The sequence below is a fragment of the Eumetopias jubatus genome, unplaced genomic scaffold, assembly GCF_037043125.1.
Source record: "Eumetopias jubatus isolate StellerSeaLion01/CBP00866 unplaced genomic scaffold, mEumJub1_p1.0 scaffold_6, whole genome shotgun sequence".
NCBI classification, from domain to species: domain Eukaryota; kingdom Metazoa; phylum Chordata; class Mammalia; order Carnivora; family Otariidae; genus Eumetopias; species Eumetopias jubatus.
In genome coordinates this window covers 106996467-107013215 of record NW_028274812.1, presented here as the reverse complement: position 1 = coordinate 107013215, position 16749 = coordinate 106996467, and the positions used below count along the sequence as shown (strand labels likewise).

The following is a 16749-nucleotide window of genomic DNA, read 5'->3' as shown; positions in this document are numbered from 1 at the left end:
ACCTAGGCTCTTTCTGTATTCATCCCCTAAACATTAGTGTCTTTAGGATCCCAGCTCATCCTCATTCTACGTGCCCTCCCTGGCTGATCTTATACACTCCTACACCAATGACTCTCAAACACATTTCTATTCCTAATGGTGTTCCTAAATACCTCTTCACTGTCCAGTGGAACAGCAAACTCAACCTGTCAAAAACTGAATTCATCTTTTTTCCATACCCACACACCAATAAACCTGGTCTTCCTGTAGTGTTCCCTCCTTCATTGAATGGCACAACTGGCCATCTAGTTGCTAAACTCAAAAAACCTGCTTGTCTTCTTGGTAGTCTTTATCCCTTTTCCTCTTCCTGGGATCAACCACCAAGTCATGCTCATTGGACCTTCTAAATATCTCTAGGGTTCACCAATTTCTTCCCACCCCACCGTGACTACCAGAGTTCAGGTCTCTTTCACCAATACACTTGGAAAACTGCAGCTCTAATTGGTAATCCCTGCCTCCTCTCTCATCCTCCTTGTAATGTAATCTCTACACTGCAGCCAGTGTAGAGATTAAATTTATAAATTTAATCATGTCACTCCCCTACTGATAGCTTTCAAAGCTTGCCCATCCCCCTACGGGAATCAAGTTCAAACTTTTTAACACGGCTTGTAAAGCTTTACCATGATCTGGATCCTGTTTGTCTGCCACAGCCTTAACTCTTTATAATTTGAACTCTTTTCTTTCTTTTTTTAAAAAATTTTTATTTAGGGTGCCTGGGTGGCTCAGTTGGTTAAGCGACTGCCTTCGGCTCAGGTCATGATCCTGGAGTCCCGGGATCGAGTCCCACATCGGGCTCCCTGCTGAGCAGGGAGTCTGCTTCTCCCTCTGACCCTACCCCCTCTCATGTACTCTCTCTATCTCATTCTGTCTCTCAAATAAATAAATTAAAAAAAAATAAAAAATTTTTATTTATTTAGAGAGAGAGCGTGAGTGGGTGAGGAGCAGGGGGAGAGGGAGAGAGAGAATCTCAAGCAGACTCTGGCACTGAGCGCAGAGCCCCTTGCAGACTTAATGTCCTGACCCTGAGATCATGACCTGAGCCCAAAACAAGAGTCCCTCACTCAACCGACTGAGCCACCCAGGCACCCTTGAACTCTTTTCATTCCTTGAATGGAGGATGCTCTTGTCTCTCAAGGTCTCCAGGATACCTAAGCCCTCCTCTTTACTTTTACTCATCCTATAGGTCACAGTTTCCTGGGCACATTTCCTCTGGGATCACCCCTTGCTTCCACACCCTCTAGCTTAGGTGGCCAGTTCTTCTATCCACAGCCCGTGCACACCCCACGGTATATAATTCATCACATGGTATCGTATTTCTAGGCAGCAAACCCCTTAGGACAGCAACTGCCTTCTGCTTGTTTGCCAGAGGCTCCAGCACCTAGGACAGGGCCTGGCACGAAGTAGGTGCACAGTGAAGAGGGAACGCAGGAGAGAATGGGTGCGTGAGGGCGAGTGTCCTCTGGAAGGCAGACCTCAGTGGCTGAGAGAGCGTGGGGTCCCTGTGGGGGAAGGGCTCGGCGGAACCCGTGCAGGAGTGTTCGGAGGGAGCACCCGGCTCAAATCCCAACCCTGCCCAGCTTCCACCACTGCGGCGGCGCCGCGCTCCCATTCGTCCCAGTCGAGCCGGAAGTGGAGGCAAGGGCTTCCCATGATACCCCGCGAGGCGCCTATTCAAACTGCACGGAGAAGCCGGAGGAGGTCGTGATGGCGGCTCCGGAGCCGGAAGTGCTGTGCCGGGCCGCAGTACCTGGTAAGGCCTGGGCTCCGGAGGTCGGGGAGACTTGGGGACCTGTTTCTTCCCTACCTCCGCTATCCAGTCTTTTAGCTCATGACCCTTTCTCTGGCCCGTCTTCCTTGCCCCCATTTGCCGGCATCCCTCCTGGCTCCCCCTCGGCTCCAGGGACTCCATCGCCCCCTCGGTCCTGGATCCCATTGGTTCGTCCCCACTCTGTCTTCCTCTCCGCGGCGTTCTGGATCCCGCTTGATTACACTTAGTGTAAACGAATTTCCCCGGGTTAGGGCCTCCACTTTCTGAGCGGAGCCCTAGTCACGGTGTCCGAAGTTCTCCCTCCCCCATTCCCATCCCGCCGTCACTTAAATCATCTTAGGCGACTGGGGTCTGGAATCTCCCCGCCACCACCCTCAAGGAGTTTGCGGAGGGAATGTGTCGGGCTGTCCCCTCCCCAGTACAAGGGAATGAGGAGACTGACTGGCTTTAAAATTTTTTGTCTCTCTCTTGTCCCTCTGCGCACTTACTAGATTTGGAATGGTATGAGAAGTCAGAGGAAACCCACGCCCCCCAGATAGAACTACTTGAGACTACCTCTACTCAAGAACCTCCCAACCTTTCGGAGCCCTTTCGCCCCAGAGACTGCATGGTGCCAGTGGTGTTTCCCGGGCCTGTGAGCCAGGAAGGCTGCTGTCGGTTTACTTGTGAACTTCTAAAGCATATCATGTACCAGCGCCAACAACTGCCTCTGCCCTATGAACAGCTTAAGCACTTCTACCGAAAACCTTCTACCCAGGTAAGGCACAGGCTTTGGGAGAAAGCTGGTGGGGAGACTGTGACTGTACACGGTAGGCAGGTGAAAAGGGGTTCTGAGGAATCTTCAGGCCCTGTCAGCCTCAACAGCTGTAAGGAATGTGTTTCAGCCGCATGGCTTTAGTTTCTCCCTACCCTAGTCTTTGATAGTCTAACCCTCCAGCATTTTCTCATTTTCTTTTTCTGAAACCGCTATTGTGTTGCATTTGGACTTGATGAACTGACCTTTTAATTTTAATGTCTTTTCTCCCCAGATGTTCAGCCCTTTGTCTTTTTTTTTTAATTTTTTTTAAAGATTTTATTTATTTGATAGAGCACAAGCAGGGGGAGTGGCAGGCAGAGGGAGAAACAGGCCTCCCGCTGAGCAGGGAGCCCTGTGCAGGGCTTGATCCCAGGACCCTGGAATCATGACCTGAGCCCAAGGGAGACGCTTAACTGACTGAGCCACCCAGGCACCCCCCATCTTTATTTTTATGTTTTACTTACTAGGGGACTTCCTTGACTTTATATTCTAACACTTCTATAGTTTCCTTTGGCAATCATAGTCTTTTTTTTTTTTTTTTAAGATTTTTTATTTATGGGGTGCCTGGGTGGCTCAGTCATTAAGCGTCTGCCTTTGGCTTGGGTTGTGATCCCAGGGTCCTATCAGCCCCGCATCGGGCTCCCTGCTCAGCGGGGGCCTGCTCCTCCCTCTCCTACTCCCCCTGCTTGTGTTCCTGCTCTCCCTGTCTCTCTTTGTCAAATAAGTAAATAAAATCTTCAAAAAAAAAAATTATTATTTGAGACAGAGAATGAGTCAGGGAGGGGGAGGGGCAGAGGGAGAAGCAGACCCCCGCTGAGCAGGGATCCTGACATGGGGCTCAGTCCCAGAACCTTGGGATCCTGACCTGAGCCAAAGGCAGACACTTAACTGAGTCACCCAGGCGTCCCTGTGATCATAGTCTTAAGAGCTCTTTCTTATTTTTTCCATGTTTCTTTTTTATACCATCCTGTTGTTTCATGTCTATATGATCTTCTCTTACTTGAGGATATTAATTATTGTATTTTTGAAGTTTTACTCTGTTCTTTTTCAGTTTCTCAGTTTTTTCTGGATTCCTTTTCCTATTTGTTTTGGTCTCTGACTTTCATGTTAGAGGCTTTTATTCTGTGTCTGATGAATATTTAAGAATAAACTAATGAAAGCTCTGTGTGTATGGCTGGGCCTTGTGAGCTGTAGACTTCACTCTGAGGATATTGGGTAGGAACCTAGTGGTCTCTTTGGAGGACTCCCGAAACATCAGTATGGAAAGTCTTCTCTCTGGAGAAGACTGGGTGGAGGAAATTGGGAGATGATCTAAGGGTCCTCACATGGGTTTTCACTCAGTTCCTCTCTGTTCATTCTTCTGTGGTACTTAAATTGTCAATTCCTGAGCCCTTCTGGGGTTCTGCAGTGTGAATTGGTTTGCTTTTCAAGGGGGGTTCCCTCTTTTAGCACTTGGTATTCAGCTCCCTTGAATTCTTCCATCTGCCTTCTGTTTTCCAAAAATTGTGGTTACCTTTGTCTGCTTCCCAGTTCTCTTTGCCCTTAGGAGTTCCCTTTCTTTCTCCCCTCTCTCCCTTCCTTTTTATCTCATTTAGTAGTATTTTAGATGGGACCACAAGTAAGCATGTGTTTAATTTTCCACATTTAACTGGAAGACCAACTCCAAAATCACCTTTATTAAGCCAGATTATCCTCATTTCCTGTTGTCACTCATGGCACAGCAAAGTTTGCCACCTGCCATGCCACCAAATCTCCTTGACTATTTTAGTTGCTTATTTCTGGATGCCCTCCTGCTTCAGAGTACCGTCTTAGCTGTTCTGAGCATGGGAAAAGTATGGTTTTGTACAAAGAATGCATTTTCCTTTTTAAATATATTGCCCTCTGATAAAAACCCAGTGTCATGGCCATGGAAACCCAGTCCCAGAAGTATACTGCATCCCAGCAGGGTTCTTCAAAGGGCATTAGCCTCCGCCATCTCGTCCTTCCCTTTCACCGGTCTTTGTCCTCACAGGCTGAGGATGCGATGAAGAAGAAAGCTCGGGCCACCGCTGAGGTGAGCAGCAGGAAATGTCAACAAGCCCTGGCAGAACTGGAGAGTGTCCTCAGCCACCTAGAGGGTTTCTTTGCTCGGACATTAGTACCCCGCGTGCTTATCCTCCTTGGTGGCAGTGCCTTAAGTCCCAAGGAGTTCTACGAGCTTGACTTGTCCCGCTTGGCCCCCAACAACATGGACCAGAGCCTGAGCACAGCAGCTTGTTTGCGCCGTCTATTCCGAGCCATTTTCATGGCTGATGCCTTCAGTGAGCTCCAGGCTCCTCCGCTCATGGGCACCATTGTCATGGCACAGGGGCACCGGGACTGTGGAGAAGATTGGTTTCGACCCAAGCTCAACTACCGAGTGCCCACCCGGGGCCACAAACTGACTGTGACCCTGTCCTGTGGCAGACCCTCTATCCCAGCCACGGCCTGGGAGGATTACATTTGGTTCCAGGCACCAGTGACACTTAAAGGCTTCCATGAGTGAATGGGGGTGCTTCTTCATTGTGAACACAATGGCTTAAATGATCTTTGCCCCTGTGGCATCAAGTCACCCATCTCTTGCTTGGAGATAGAGTTGCTTCCTGGTGAGAGGAATGTTCTGTCCTTCCAGCTGCCTGCCTCCCCTCCTCAGACTTCCTGGTGGGCTGGTTTTGTGGCTGTGGCTGTCATAATTATCACTGAACACATCTCTTTGAATCAAAGGTTGGTTTTCCCAGAAGGTGCTGGGTCAGGCATTTCTGCTTGGGTTGGAAAGCAAATGTGGGCCCATAGACAGACACTCTTATGGAAGTGGCCCTATTACGCTTTTTGCTGTGGACTTTCAGAATTTTTACTGGGGACATAATGAAGTTAGATACAAAAAAATGAATGGATTTGCATTAAATTATCCTGTAACTCTTGGCTTCAAGATTTCCAGGGTTAAGACTAGAGTATTTTGTCTTTCTCCTTGGCCTCTTATGCTTCAGGGCTTCTAGGATTTTTTTTTTTTTTTTTTTTTTTTTTTTTTTTTTACTGATGGTTCTTTCTCTTCATCAGCCCTAGGCCCATTTGGGAAGTGAAGGGACTTGGCCAAAGTTCTGTAACACTCTGATGTCAGAGTTGGGACTAGAGTCCTCATCAGCTACCTGCTAGCTTGACCTCCTTTCCTTGCCACATAGGGGTTTTTGTGATCATTACGGTATGTGTGCCAAAGGTCACACGGGAAAAGGGGCTGAGAGATTGGGCTGAGAAAGGAAAACTGAGAGGGCCTTTGCAAAGCTGCAAACCTGCGGGAACAGCTCCTGAGGCCAGCTGCCCCTTCGGGGGTTTTGCCTAGCCTGTCTGCATTGCTGTCGTCTGGTGGCCGCGGGCAGTCCCTGTTGGTCACACTGTCCTTAGGCACACCGCACTCTCCCACCTGCGGCACTTCCCCTCAGCTGCGCCTCTGACTTGGCCGCCTGATCCTTGCTCTTCTCTCTGGCTTGTTGCCATCCTGACTGCTAAGCATTGATGCTCTTTGTCCCTGAGAACACCTGCTTATTTCTTGGAAACAAGTTGAAGACAGAGTCCTTACCCTGCTGGTGTTGGAGATCGGCAGGTTTGTGTGTGTGTGTAAATGGGGACAGTATAAATATGTACTATTTTTTATGTTTTAAGAAGAATGTTTTAAGAAAACATAAAACATGTTTAAATTTTACACTGCGTTTTAAGCACTTTACATACATTATCTTATGTAACAACCTTCCACAGTATGTGTTGTTCCCATCTTACAGATGAGGGTTGGGAAATAGAATAACTTGCCTATGTGGTGAAACCTGGATTCTGACCCAGTCCACCCGGCTCCAGAGGCTGAGTACTGTACATTGTGCTGTATGGCCTGTGTGGTTTTCCTCTGAAATAAGCAGGCTCACTCTGCCAAAGGTGGTAGCATTGGAAAGCTGCAGGACTCCCTTCTCTGGCTTCAGACCATGGTTCCTGAGAAGGAAGCTGCCCGTAATCTGGAATCAGTGAGGACAAAAGGTTTGGGTGATTTTTGGCACTGTGACCACTTGAAGCATATTCCAGCAGTTAGAATTTCAGCTGGTTTTTGGTCTGAGGATACTGCGTTACAAAAGAGGAACTGGGCCATATCCTACTTGGGAATGGACAGAGTGAGGGCTCTACGCGGAGGAAGAGTTTTGGACAAAGGAGTTACAGATTGTTTTGAGATGGAAAACACCTTAGGCCAAGTCAGCTCCCTCAAATTGTAAAAGCCTTCATAAGCAATGCCCAGATAATCAAAACAAAGTAATTATCTGGGTAATTTAGACACATTTCTCTCTTGGCTTGGCACGGGGGACCACGTCATTCTGATTGCGTGAGTCCTCTCCAAAGGAATCCGGAAATGAAAAGGTCAGTTAATATTAAGGACAGGCTGTTGGGCTCCCTGCTCAGCAGGGAGTCTGCTTCTCTCTCCCTCTCCCCCCCTGCTCATGCCCTCTCTCTGTTTCTCTCTCTCCCTCTCTCAAATAAATAAAATCTTAAAAAAAATCAACACATCCCATCTCTTTCCTTGACAACAGGCTTGCTGAGGCATCTGTTCACATGTGTGACCTTGGCTGGGGACTCCGGAGGTGGATGTGAAGTAGTCTCTAACCCAGGGAGTGAAGACCCCCAGCTGCAGTAGGGTTCTGGCCTTTTCTATGTTGCTACCATTTGGGCCTAAAAGCAACAGTTGTGGGGCCCGAGGTAGCTAAATGTAGGTGGCAGGTGATGTCATCCTTTTTCTACTTCTCTTCACACCCTGCTCCCCCAAGGTGTGGGCCTTGCCCCAGTGCCGTGTTCTCCATTTGTCACTTGGGTGGAATAGTCCTATGGAAGGGGTGAATAGAGACATCTCATGAAGACTGAGGAGAATGGAACGATGGACCCCCCCTCTCTGTAGGACCTGGCTTGGGGTGGGGGTTAATTGTCTTAGATTCCTAGACTCTTAGAGCCAAGATCTCAAATTCTTTTCTTCACACAATTCTGAGGCCAAGAAGGGACACAACCGGAGTGAAATAATACAGTTAAAGTTACTGTTGTGTTATTTTTCTTCCCAAGCCCTCATTGCATATACGGTGAGGACTCAAATTATTCAACTGTTGGAAAGGCTTTTCAGAAAAGGCAAAAATATCCATGGAACTGGGGACCTTCAATCCCACACGGTAGGCTACCTATGTTAGGGGAAACCACGCCGTTACCGTGACAGCAGAACACGTGCGGTCCCCAACGCGAGAAGGACCGAGGACAGGAGCCCGCGTGTGCCCAGACTTGGGGGAAGAAGGGTTGTGTCGGGAGTAGGGCCGGCCTGAGGTTCCGAGAGGGCGGGGCCGGGGGCGGCCGGGTGGGTGGACTCTTTCCTGCCCGACGGAAGGGCAGAGCTTTAGGTCTCCATGGAGACAGCTTCTCCTAGCAACCTGGCGGGCGTTGATCAGAGCCGTGGGCGCAATGGACGCGGAGAGCCTCCTGCTGTCGCTGGAGCTCGCGTCCGGCAGCGGGCAGGGCCTCAGCCCCGATCGTCGGGCCTCGCTGCTCACCTCCCTTACGCTGGTGAAGCGCGACTACCGCTACGATCGGGTCCTCTTCTGGGGCCGCATCCTCGGCCTCGTCGCCGATTACTACATCGCGCAGGGCCTGAGCGAGGACCAGCTCGCGCCACGAAAGACTCTCTACAGGTTGAGGCGACGGCCTACCAGGCCGCGGCGGTCCCCGGCTCCTGAAGGGGGCGCCACCGGGCGGCTGGGAAGGGGTGGGCGTGGTAGGACTCGAAAGGGGTGGGGCCGACGGGCTCCGGGCAGCGGGTGGACCGGGTCTGGGGAGACCCAACTGGAGAAGGGCCCAGGGGGCGGGGCCGGGGCCGCAACTAAGCTGGTGAGGATTAAGGGGCCGGGCCCTGAGAACATCGCGGAGCAGGGGCGGGGGGAGAGAAATTTGGACGTAGGTGGGTTTATAATACAGGCAGGGTCAAGAACGGAGGCGGAGCAAGGTGAAAGGTCCCGGAGAATGCGGACCTGGAGTAGACGCCGGGTGCAGGCCTGGCATTCTGAAGAGTACAGCTTGGAGAAGGGTCAGAAGCCCTGAAGGGTAATGAGGTGCTGTTTGGAAGCGGGTCCAGAAGTATCTTCGGTGGAGGAGTTGGCTCACAAAAGGAGGCGCTCTAGGAAGTAGAGAACGAATGCAGAAAGGGAGAGGAGGGATTTAGAACTGGGGGAAATTCCCCAGACGCTACCTTCTCTGCAAGGCCACCCCGCCTCTTTCTTGACTACCCCCAGCGACGTTGGGAAATTCACCACCTTACAAAACAAGCCATTCAGGCCGCAGGGAGTTGGAGACTTCATTTATCTGTCCATGCATCAATCCAACATTGATTGGAGGCATTCTTTGTAGACTTGGGGTTACAAAGATGGCTAAGACTCACCTGTCTCCAAGTTATTCACATCCTAGGAAGGAAGGCGGATATGTAACCCAGCCATTAAAGCAAAGTGTTAATCCCAGGATAGAGGGGTATGCAAGGGGGGACCGAGGGGGGCCTTCTAGAGAGCAATGAAATAAAAATTGCTAAGAGAGATCTGAAAGCTGATCCGGAGTTCCCCAGGAAAGTATGGGGGAAAGGCATGCCAGTTAGAGGGAAAAGTTCTGCAAATTTGGCTGGAGTAGGCTTGGAGTGTCTGGGAGAACAGCAGGTAGGTAAACCTGACAGTGGCAGGCCAGGGTGTTACATAGACTGGATGGAGAGTCTGGGGATTTGTTCAGAGGCTATGGAGAGCTGGAGAGCCATTCAGGGGCCTTAAGCAAGAAGAGCCTGCTCAGGCCGGCCTGAAGTGGGTGAGCATCCAGGAGACTGTTGCAGTATCCAGATGAAGGAGACTGCAAGGGAGAGGTAGCTGAGGGAATGTAGGTCAGGGGATGGGTTGGAAAGATGTAAGCGGTGGCACTGGCCAGACTTGGGCCTGAATGGGGGAGGTGGAGAAGCTAAGGTGGCTGGGTTAGTCCTAGTGCCACCCACTGGACAGAATTCAGGAAGCAGGACTAGGAAAGCCCCATTGAACTTGGTATGAGGGGACTTGGGGGGGGGCGGGGCAGGGTCATAAGGAGGCATATTAAAGTACAAACCCAGAGTCCAGACAAAACATCTGGACTGAAGATAGAGATTTGGGACTCATTTTATTCTATAAGTTTTTATTTCTTCAGCACCTACTATGTGCCAGCCATTGATCCAGGCACCAGGAATTCAGTGGTATATGAGACAAAGTCCTTATCTTCATGGAGTCTATATTATAGTGTGTGGGGGTGGGGGGGGAGGGAAGACAATAAAGAAACACAAAGATCGCAGATCTAGAGAATACAGGATGTGGTACTGTTTTAAATAGGGCGGTCAGAGATAGTCTCTCTGATAAGGTAACATATGTGAAGAGACCTGAAGCAACTGAGTGAGCTCTGTGTTTATCTGAGGGAAGAGAATTCCAGGCAAGCGCAAAGGCCCTGAGGCAGATGTGTACTTAGTGTTGGTCGAAACCCATAGAGTCTAGTGTGGCTGGAGAGGAGGGAACATTGGAGGACATGAGGTCAGAGAGGTAAGGGACCAGAGGGCTTTGTGGGGCATTGCAAGGACTTGGCTTAATGGGAAGTCTTTGGAAGCTTCCACACAGAGACATGATCTGGCAGCTGGGTGGGAACTAGACTGAAAGGGGAGCAGGTATGGATTTGGGGAGACCAGTTAGGAGGTTACCGTAGTATCTAGGTACGAGTAGATAGGGGCTTGGACCACCGGGGGACAGTGGAAGTGGTGAGAGGTGGTTGGGTTCTGGATACCAACTAGGCAGTAGCTAGGGCCTTGGGAGTCGGGTGGGCCAACCTGCAGAGAGAAAAGAGGGGTGAGAATAGATCCCTGGGAATGCTTAGGGCAGTGGAGGAGAGAGAAGGGAGATGCATTTGTTGGTTTTTAGGTCCTGAGGATGTCCTCCTAAGCAGTTTTGTGGGGTGGCAGGGGCAGAAGTGACCGTGTAGTGGGCAGAGTGAAGGTGAGGGGAGGAAAGGCTTCCACGGGGTCAGTTGTTCTGAGATTATTGTTCAGAGCTGGAGGAGAGGAGTGAGGGACGGGAAAAGACTATTTTCTAGCAGGGCATGGCTTTGAGGGCTGTTGTTTTAGAAAGCTGAGAAGTTTTGATGTTGAGAAAGGAGCCAGTGGAGAGTTCTAGAAGGGTGGAAAGATGAGCAGGCCTACCCCAACAGGCCGAGTGGGTTAGAGAGGAGTGGGAGGACGCCCTCTCCTGGCAGGAGTGGGGAAGAAGGGTCTGGGCTGGTCAGTGCTGGAGACCTCAGAGGACAGACAGGTCCTGGAGCCTGGGACCGGCTTTCCTGAGAAATGGGGGAATGTGGCCGTGCTGTTGGCTCAGTAGGCAGGCGGAGCATGAATTTGGGGCCTACCAAAACAGGGGCGCTTGTAATTGAGGAAAGTTCAGCTTCTAGAAGCTCATCAGGAATCTCACAGTGCAGTTATCTAGGAAAAAGCTTTTGGAATTTTGGTATGCACAAAGCTTTTGGGGCCTTGACCTTTTATGAATAAATTTGAATTTGCCTCACACACGGGGGTAGGGTGCACCGTAGGCACTTAGGCCTTGGAAGGGGAGAGGTGTGACTCCCAACATTTTTCTTGGGCTTCATCCTCAAGAGAAGGGGTGGTGGCAGGAAGCCTGGAAACCAGGATCATGGGGATGTCATTGGCAGCCTGAACTGCATGGAGTGGAGCCTCTTGCCCCCCGCCACGGAGGATATGGTGGTACAGACATCTGTGGTGAAGGGCCGCTTCATGGGGGACCCCTCGCATGAATATGAACACACTGAGCTGCAGAAGATGAGTGAGGGCGAAAAGGTCTTTGAAGAAGAAGTAGTGGTGAGTGAAGACGAGAGCAGGAGGACAGAGAGAGCCTGGGCCATCCAGAGCCCAGCCCAATAGAAATTACGGTGGCAATAGCATAAAGCCACACAGCTCCTGTGCCACAGGGTAGAGAGTGGACGGGCCGCTCTGTCGGGAGCCTGGCTCTGGGCGGGGGCTGGGGGAGGGGGGTCTGTGTTGCACTATGGGGTAATGGGATGTGCACAGGCTCTCGTGTCTTTATATCAATTTTTATTTTACTGGATAATATATCCACGTGATTTGCAATTTGAAGGTACAGAGAAGAATTTAGCAAAGTGTCCCTCTCATCCCTGTCTGCCAGTCCCCCAGGTCCTCTTTCTGGGGGACATTAACATAACCCATTTTGCGCATGTGTGCATGCCCACGTCTTGCTACGCAAATGCTGTCTGGATCAGAAGCATCATCACGGCCTGGGAGTTAGAAATGCACACTCTCCAGCTGGTATCGGGATCGGAGTTTTTAACATAGTCCCAGGGGATTCGAATACACATTAAAGTTTCAGAAGCTCTACTTCCGGAGATATTTGATGCAAATACAAGCCTCAGCAAATACCTGACCTCTCCATAGTCTCTTTTGATCTTAAGACAAAACAAATGGCAGATGTTATGCACACAGTTCTGCATCTTGCTTTTCTCACCTAATATTTTTTGGAGCTCTTTCAATGTCAGTACCCTAAAGAGCCTCCCCTGTTGTTTTTACTGTGTGTGAACGTCCCACAGTCAGACCAGTGTCTTCGTCGTGGAAATGCACGACGTCTCCGAGTTGTAGCTCTGACAGGCGGTGCCACAACGAATGACCTTGTATGTGGTGTCACTTCCAACGTATGTATGCTCTCTGAAGTTTCAGTTCCTAGAAATGGAACTGTTGGGTTAAAAAATACGGAGTGCAAATTTTGAAACTAGACAAACCTGGAGTTCAAAACACAGCCTGTGCACTTGAACCTGGGTGAGGCCAAAAGTCTCAGTCGAGGCCTATGATGCCTCAACTGCCATCTCCACCCCTCTCCCCCACCCCACCTGACAAACTCGACCTCCCTGAGGTGTATTTTCTGAAATGGTGGGATAATTATATCTACTTCGTAATCTTGTACAGGTTAAATGAAGCAACCTATGTGAAGGCCCTGGGCTAGGCATGTGTAAAGCATTCGTTTCCATCTAATGTGTAAAAATTCCAGTTGGCAGCTCCTGGGAAATAGGTGGCGGAGTGACTCTCAGGGCCCCTGGTGACACGTTTTCCCTGTCAAGTGCTGCTTTTCTCCAGACACTGTTGCGAAGTCCTTTTATTCAGGGTTGCCCTTGATATTGATTGTAACCAATTTCATCTGCATGAAAATGTTATAATATGGGGCGGTGCTTGAGAGACGTTAAGTCAAAGCATAGGATCTGAAACTATATGAACTGAGACTCTTGTTTTAAATATATGCACAGAAAAGAGAATAGAAGGAAGTATGCCAATATGTTATTAGTGATTATCTTTAGAAGGTGGATGATGAATGGTTTTAATTCTTTGTGGAGTATATTATGAACTATTTCTATATTACCTAAATATTCTACAGTGATCAGGATTACGTTTATATTTTAAAAAGGCAAAGTAAGCAACATTTACATATGATGATAGGATGGTATGTTTCTGGAAGACTACATAAAAAACTATTAACAGTGGTTGCCTCCAGTGAGGGCAGTTGGAGGGTCAGGGATGGGGTGAGAGAGACTGCTTTTTTTTTTTTTTTTGTAGTTTTAAATATTGCACCATCAGTATGTGTTACCAATTTAAAAGAGAGACAGAGGAATGAAGGAAGAGAAGGAAGGGAGGGAGGGAGGGAGGGAATCTTGAGAGGAGGAAAGGTGAGGGCTTGCCCAACATGATTTTCCATGGACTTGGCATCTACGTGGTGGTGATCCAGGTCAGGTGGTCATGCAGAGGGCTCTTGCACCAGGGGTGAGTGGGCATAGCACTCTGGCAGGTTGGCTTGTCTCCTGTCTCCTCAGGTCCAGATCAAGGAAGAGACCCGCTTGGTGTCTGTCATTGACCAGATTGACAAGGCTGTGGCGGTCATCCCCCGAGGAGCCCTTTTTAAGACCCCTTTTGGACCTATCCATGTCAATCGGACCTTTGAAGGTGAGGTCTCCAGGGCCCCTCTCAAGGGCAGGAGGGCATCTCTTCCCAAGCATAGTCGGACACATTTCTGGGAGTCCTGGGGAACCTGTCCCACTTCCTCAGAGAAAGACCAGCCGTGGCCATATCACTTGGGAGGATGTGCTCCATGGCCTGGCATTGGTGGTTGGTATGGGCTGCCCAGTCACTGGACCCTCTTTTCTGCCTAAGGGTAGGAGAGCATTTGGCCAGGGCTTTGCCATCTGGGCTCCCTGCCTTTCCCACCTTCTTCCTCTTTGGTGTCTCCGACAAAACACAACTCCTTTTTCTCCCTTTAGTTCTGTCAGTATCCGACTGAGTCCTTTGTAGGCCTCTCCATGTGGTCCTCATGCATGGAGAAAGGGAGGCTGTGGGGTTTAGGGACGACCATTCCTTCCTACCTACCTCCTCTTTTTAGGACTGTCCTTGTCTGAAGCCAAGAAGCTTAGTTCCTACTTCCACTTCAGGGAGCCTGTTGAGCTGAAGAACAAGACCTTGCTTGAGAAGGCTGACCTGGACCCCTCCCTGGACTTCATGGACTCCTTAGAGCATGACATCCCCAAAGGTAATAGCCTATGACTTGGAGGACATTGGACCTGCCTCTAGGTCAGAGCAGTGGGTCATGCCACCTGCCATTCTCCTCTGAGATTGGAACCAAGGGCCTGAGTGCGAACTGGTGGTTCACTGGGGTTCCCTGAGGGTGGGGGCTTCCCCAGGGCCCAATCCAGGGCTCGGCTCATAATAAACAGTCAGTTCATGTCTGCAGACAAAAGGAGGCACTGCCTTCCATGTGATTCCACACACAGGAAGTCTCTCAGTGCCTCTCTTGATTTCCATACCAGTCTTGAAGGAGGCAGGCTGGGGATCCTCTCCCAAACATCGCTGAAAACCTCCCTGAAAATACTAGCCACCGTCTATCCCAACTGTCAGTTTTGGGCATAGATCCAGTGCTTGGCACGTAGCCGGTGCTTGGTGAGTGGGTGCTGAGCGACTGAAGGGCAAACCACCTGCTAAGGAAATGAGTTCTGTACATTTGCTTCCCGCTGTGTGCATGGTAGGTTTTAATCTTAAAATATACAGCCTCAGAGGTCTTTCAGGGCCCAGCCGGCCCAGGCACACCCCCAGCAGTTGGGGGTGGGGGCACAGGGACCCCATTTCCTTCCCCCGAGCTGTGCCAGTAGAGAAGTGTGTGTCCTGGGAAGACGCTCTTGCTTGGAGGATGTCTGCCAGGACAGGTGCCAGGCTCTGGGCAAGTGGGGGCGAGGCCCTGGGTGCTGACACAGTGCCCCTGTCTCGTTCCCTCCCCACGTTTGGGGTTTCTGAGCACTGCAGGGACCTGCTGTGGCTGGGATCCCAAATCTGCCACTCACTAGCTGTGTGATCCCAGGGCAGACCCCCCACTTTCCTTGTGCCTCCATTCCCTCATTCCTAAAAGGGAATAACGGTATTTTAGATGTTTCTAGCAGGGCCTACCACATAGTAAGGACTCAAATGAAAATTAGTCATTATTACTAGTGTTTTTAGTGGCAAAAAGGCCTTAGAGGGGAGTCAGGGCAGGCCAAGAGGACCGAGGAGGCCAAGGGGTAGGAGGCCTACAGCAAGGTGGTGGGATCTGTGACAATAAGGTGCACAGAAGGATGGAATGGGGCCAGGTAGGGATCTGGAGGCCATATCATGGCTCCTGCAGTGTCTCAGGGGCCGGGCGATGGTCCCAAGGGGGTAAGGGCTGCCAGCAAGGAATGGCCACTCTGGCCTCTGCCATGTGGGGGTCCCAAGTCAAACCTCCCTGAGCATAGAACGGGGCTCCTGGACCTGCGGGGGAGATAAAGAAGGTTGGTAGGGGCTGGGCCACTTCTCCCCCATAAGACACGCTTTCCGGACTCCCGTTATCTCCCCCAACTCTGTGCTCCCAGCCTGGCCAGAAGCCAGAGTGGCCTGCACATCCCTGGTGGATACAGGAAGCCAGCAACACTGTGGTGGTGGGACGCAGCACCAGGGTCTGAGGGGCGGGCTGAGAAAAGTCCTCTTCATACCGCTAATCTGGGGGCTGTAGCCCTGCTCCCCTGAATCTGGGCATGGATGGAAAGCCCTGCTCCGGGGTTCACCTGCAGCCGGATGCTCCAGGGCCCAGGGATGCTGCACTCCCTCCGCAGTGCTGACTGAGTAGGCGACTGACCCAAGAGTGCCTCCTCACCTTTGGAGCTTCAACCTCTGCGGTGGGAGCAGGGAGGGGGGTGCTAGGGCCTTTGGACCAAGACCAAAGCCAGCTAGATGGGGTGTAGGGACCCAGCAAAGTCTACCTAAGGGAATCCAGCAACCCTGTCTGCCCTTTCATTTTGGATAAAGGGGGCACAGGAGGTAGCTATCTCTCCCTGCAGCTGGGGTTGTAAGCTATAGAACTTTGGGGGATCTTCCGAAAGGATGCTGGGGCCACCCTGATGTGTGTCTAGTCGGCAAGTGAATTCATCAGGAGGTAAGAACCTGGGCCTGGGAGCTAGGTGAGCTGCAGTGGCCTGAGGCCCTAGACATCCTGCCCATATGGCAGGCCTCATGGCCGAAGGATCAATTGATGGTTCAGTCTGCCCTGGCGTGTGACTTTGCCTTCAGTGCTGGAGACTTGGTGGCTGAGGGCTCCTGGCATCTGTGTGTGTGGGCCTGAGGGGGGATGCTCCTGGCCTCAGGGAATATCACAGCTTCTGGGCCTCCAGCTCCCTGCCTCCCAGAGCCACCATTAGAAAACCTCCAGGCAGTCAGGCCCAGCTTTTCCTCATGATGACTTGGTTGGGGCTGTGGTGTTGGGGGGTGGTGGTGGAAGTGTGGGTGGTCCAGGGAAGAGCGCACACTCAGATTTTTGCTCCGGGACTCCCTTCCTTACCTGCCAGTAAAGGAGGAGAAAGAGCTGCTGGGAGGCTGCCTGCAAGGCACAAAGCAGCCTCAATGGGCGTGGCTGCGGAAGTGGGGCCAAAACCAGCACTGGCTGGAGGAGTGGAATTTGACAGTCGTTTTCTGCCTGGGTAGGATGTTTCCTTTCTGGGATGAAGGCAACTGTTCAGGGGG

The 16749-nt window shown here is 50.9% G+C and overlaps 2 protein-coding genes across 2 annotated transcripts in view; both read left to right on the top strand.

Moving 5' to 3' along the window:
• Nucleotides 1-1721: 1721 nt before the first annotated feature.
• On the top strand, nucleotides 1722-7145 carry MAD2L1BP (MAD2L1 binding protein). The gene is made up of 3 exons (XM_028097444.2): nucleotides 1722-1789; nucleotides 2299-2564; nucleotides 4615-7145. The coding sequence occupies exons 1-3, from the start codon at nucleotides 1744-1746 to the stop codon at nucleotides 5125-5127; spliced, it is 825 nt and encodes a 274-aa protein (XP_027953245.1). The 5' UTR covers nucleotides 1722-1743; the 3' UTR covers nucleotides 5128-7145.
• Nucleotides 7146-8001: 856 nt separating this feature from the next.
• Nucleotides 8002-16749, top strand: part of RSPH9 (radial spoke head component 9) — a 12699-nt gene continuing 3951 nt past the window's right edge. The window contains exons 1-4 of the mRNA XM_028097565.2: nucleotides 8002-8317; nucleotides 11370-11535; nucleotides 13548-13677; nucleotides 14111-14257. Coding sequence (XP_027953366.2) covers nucleotides 8091-8317; nucleotides 11370-11535; nucleotides 13548-13677; nucleotides 14111-14257 — 670 coding nt within the window. The 5' untranslated portion in view covers nucleotides 8002-8090. The remainder of the gene's footprint in view (nucleotides 8318-11369; nucleotides 11536-13547; nucleotides 13678-14110; nucleotides 14258-16749) is intronic.

Coding starts and splice junctions, on each gene's coding strand:
- MAD2L1BP (XM_028097444.2), top strand. CDS start 1,744: ATGGCGGCTCCGGAGCCGGAAGTGCTGTGCCGGGCCGCAGTACCTG. Junction 1,790..2,298: donor GTGCCGGGCCGCAGTACCTG/GTAAGGCCTGGG, acceptor CGCACTTACTAG/ATTTGGAATGGTATGAGAAG. Junction 2,565..4,614: donor ACCGAAAACCTTCTACCCAG/GTAAGGCACAGG, acceptor TTGTCCTCACAG/GCTGAGGATGCGATGAAGAA.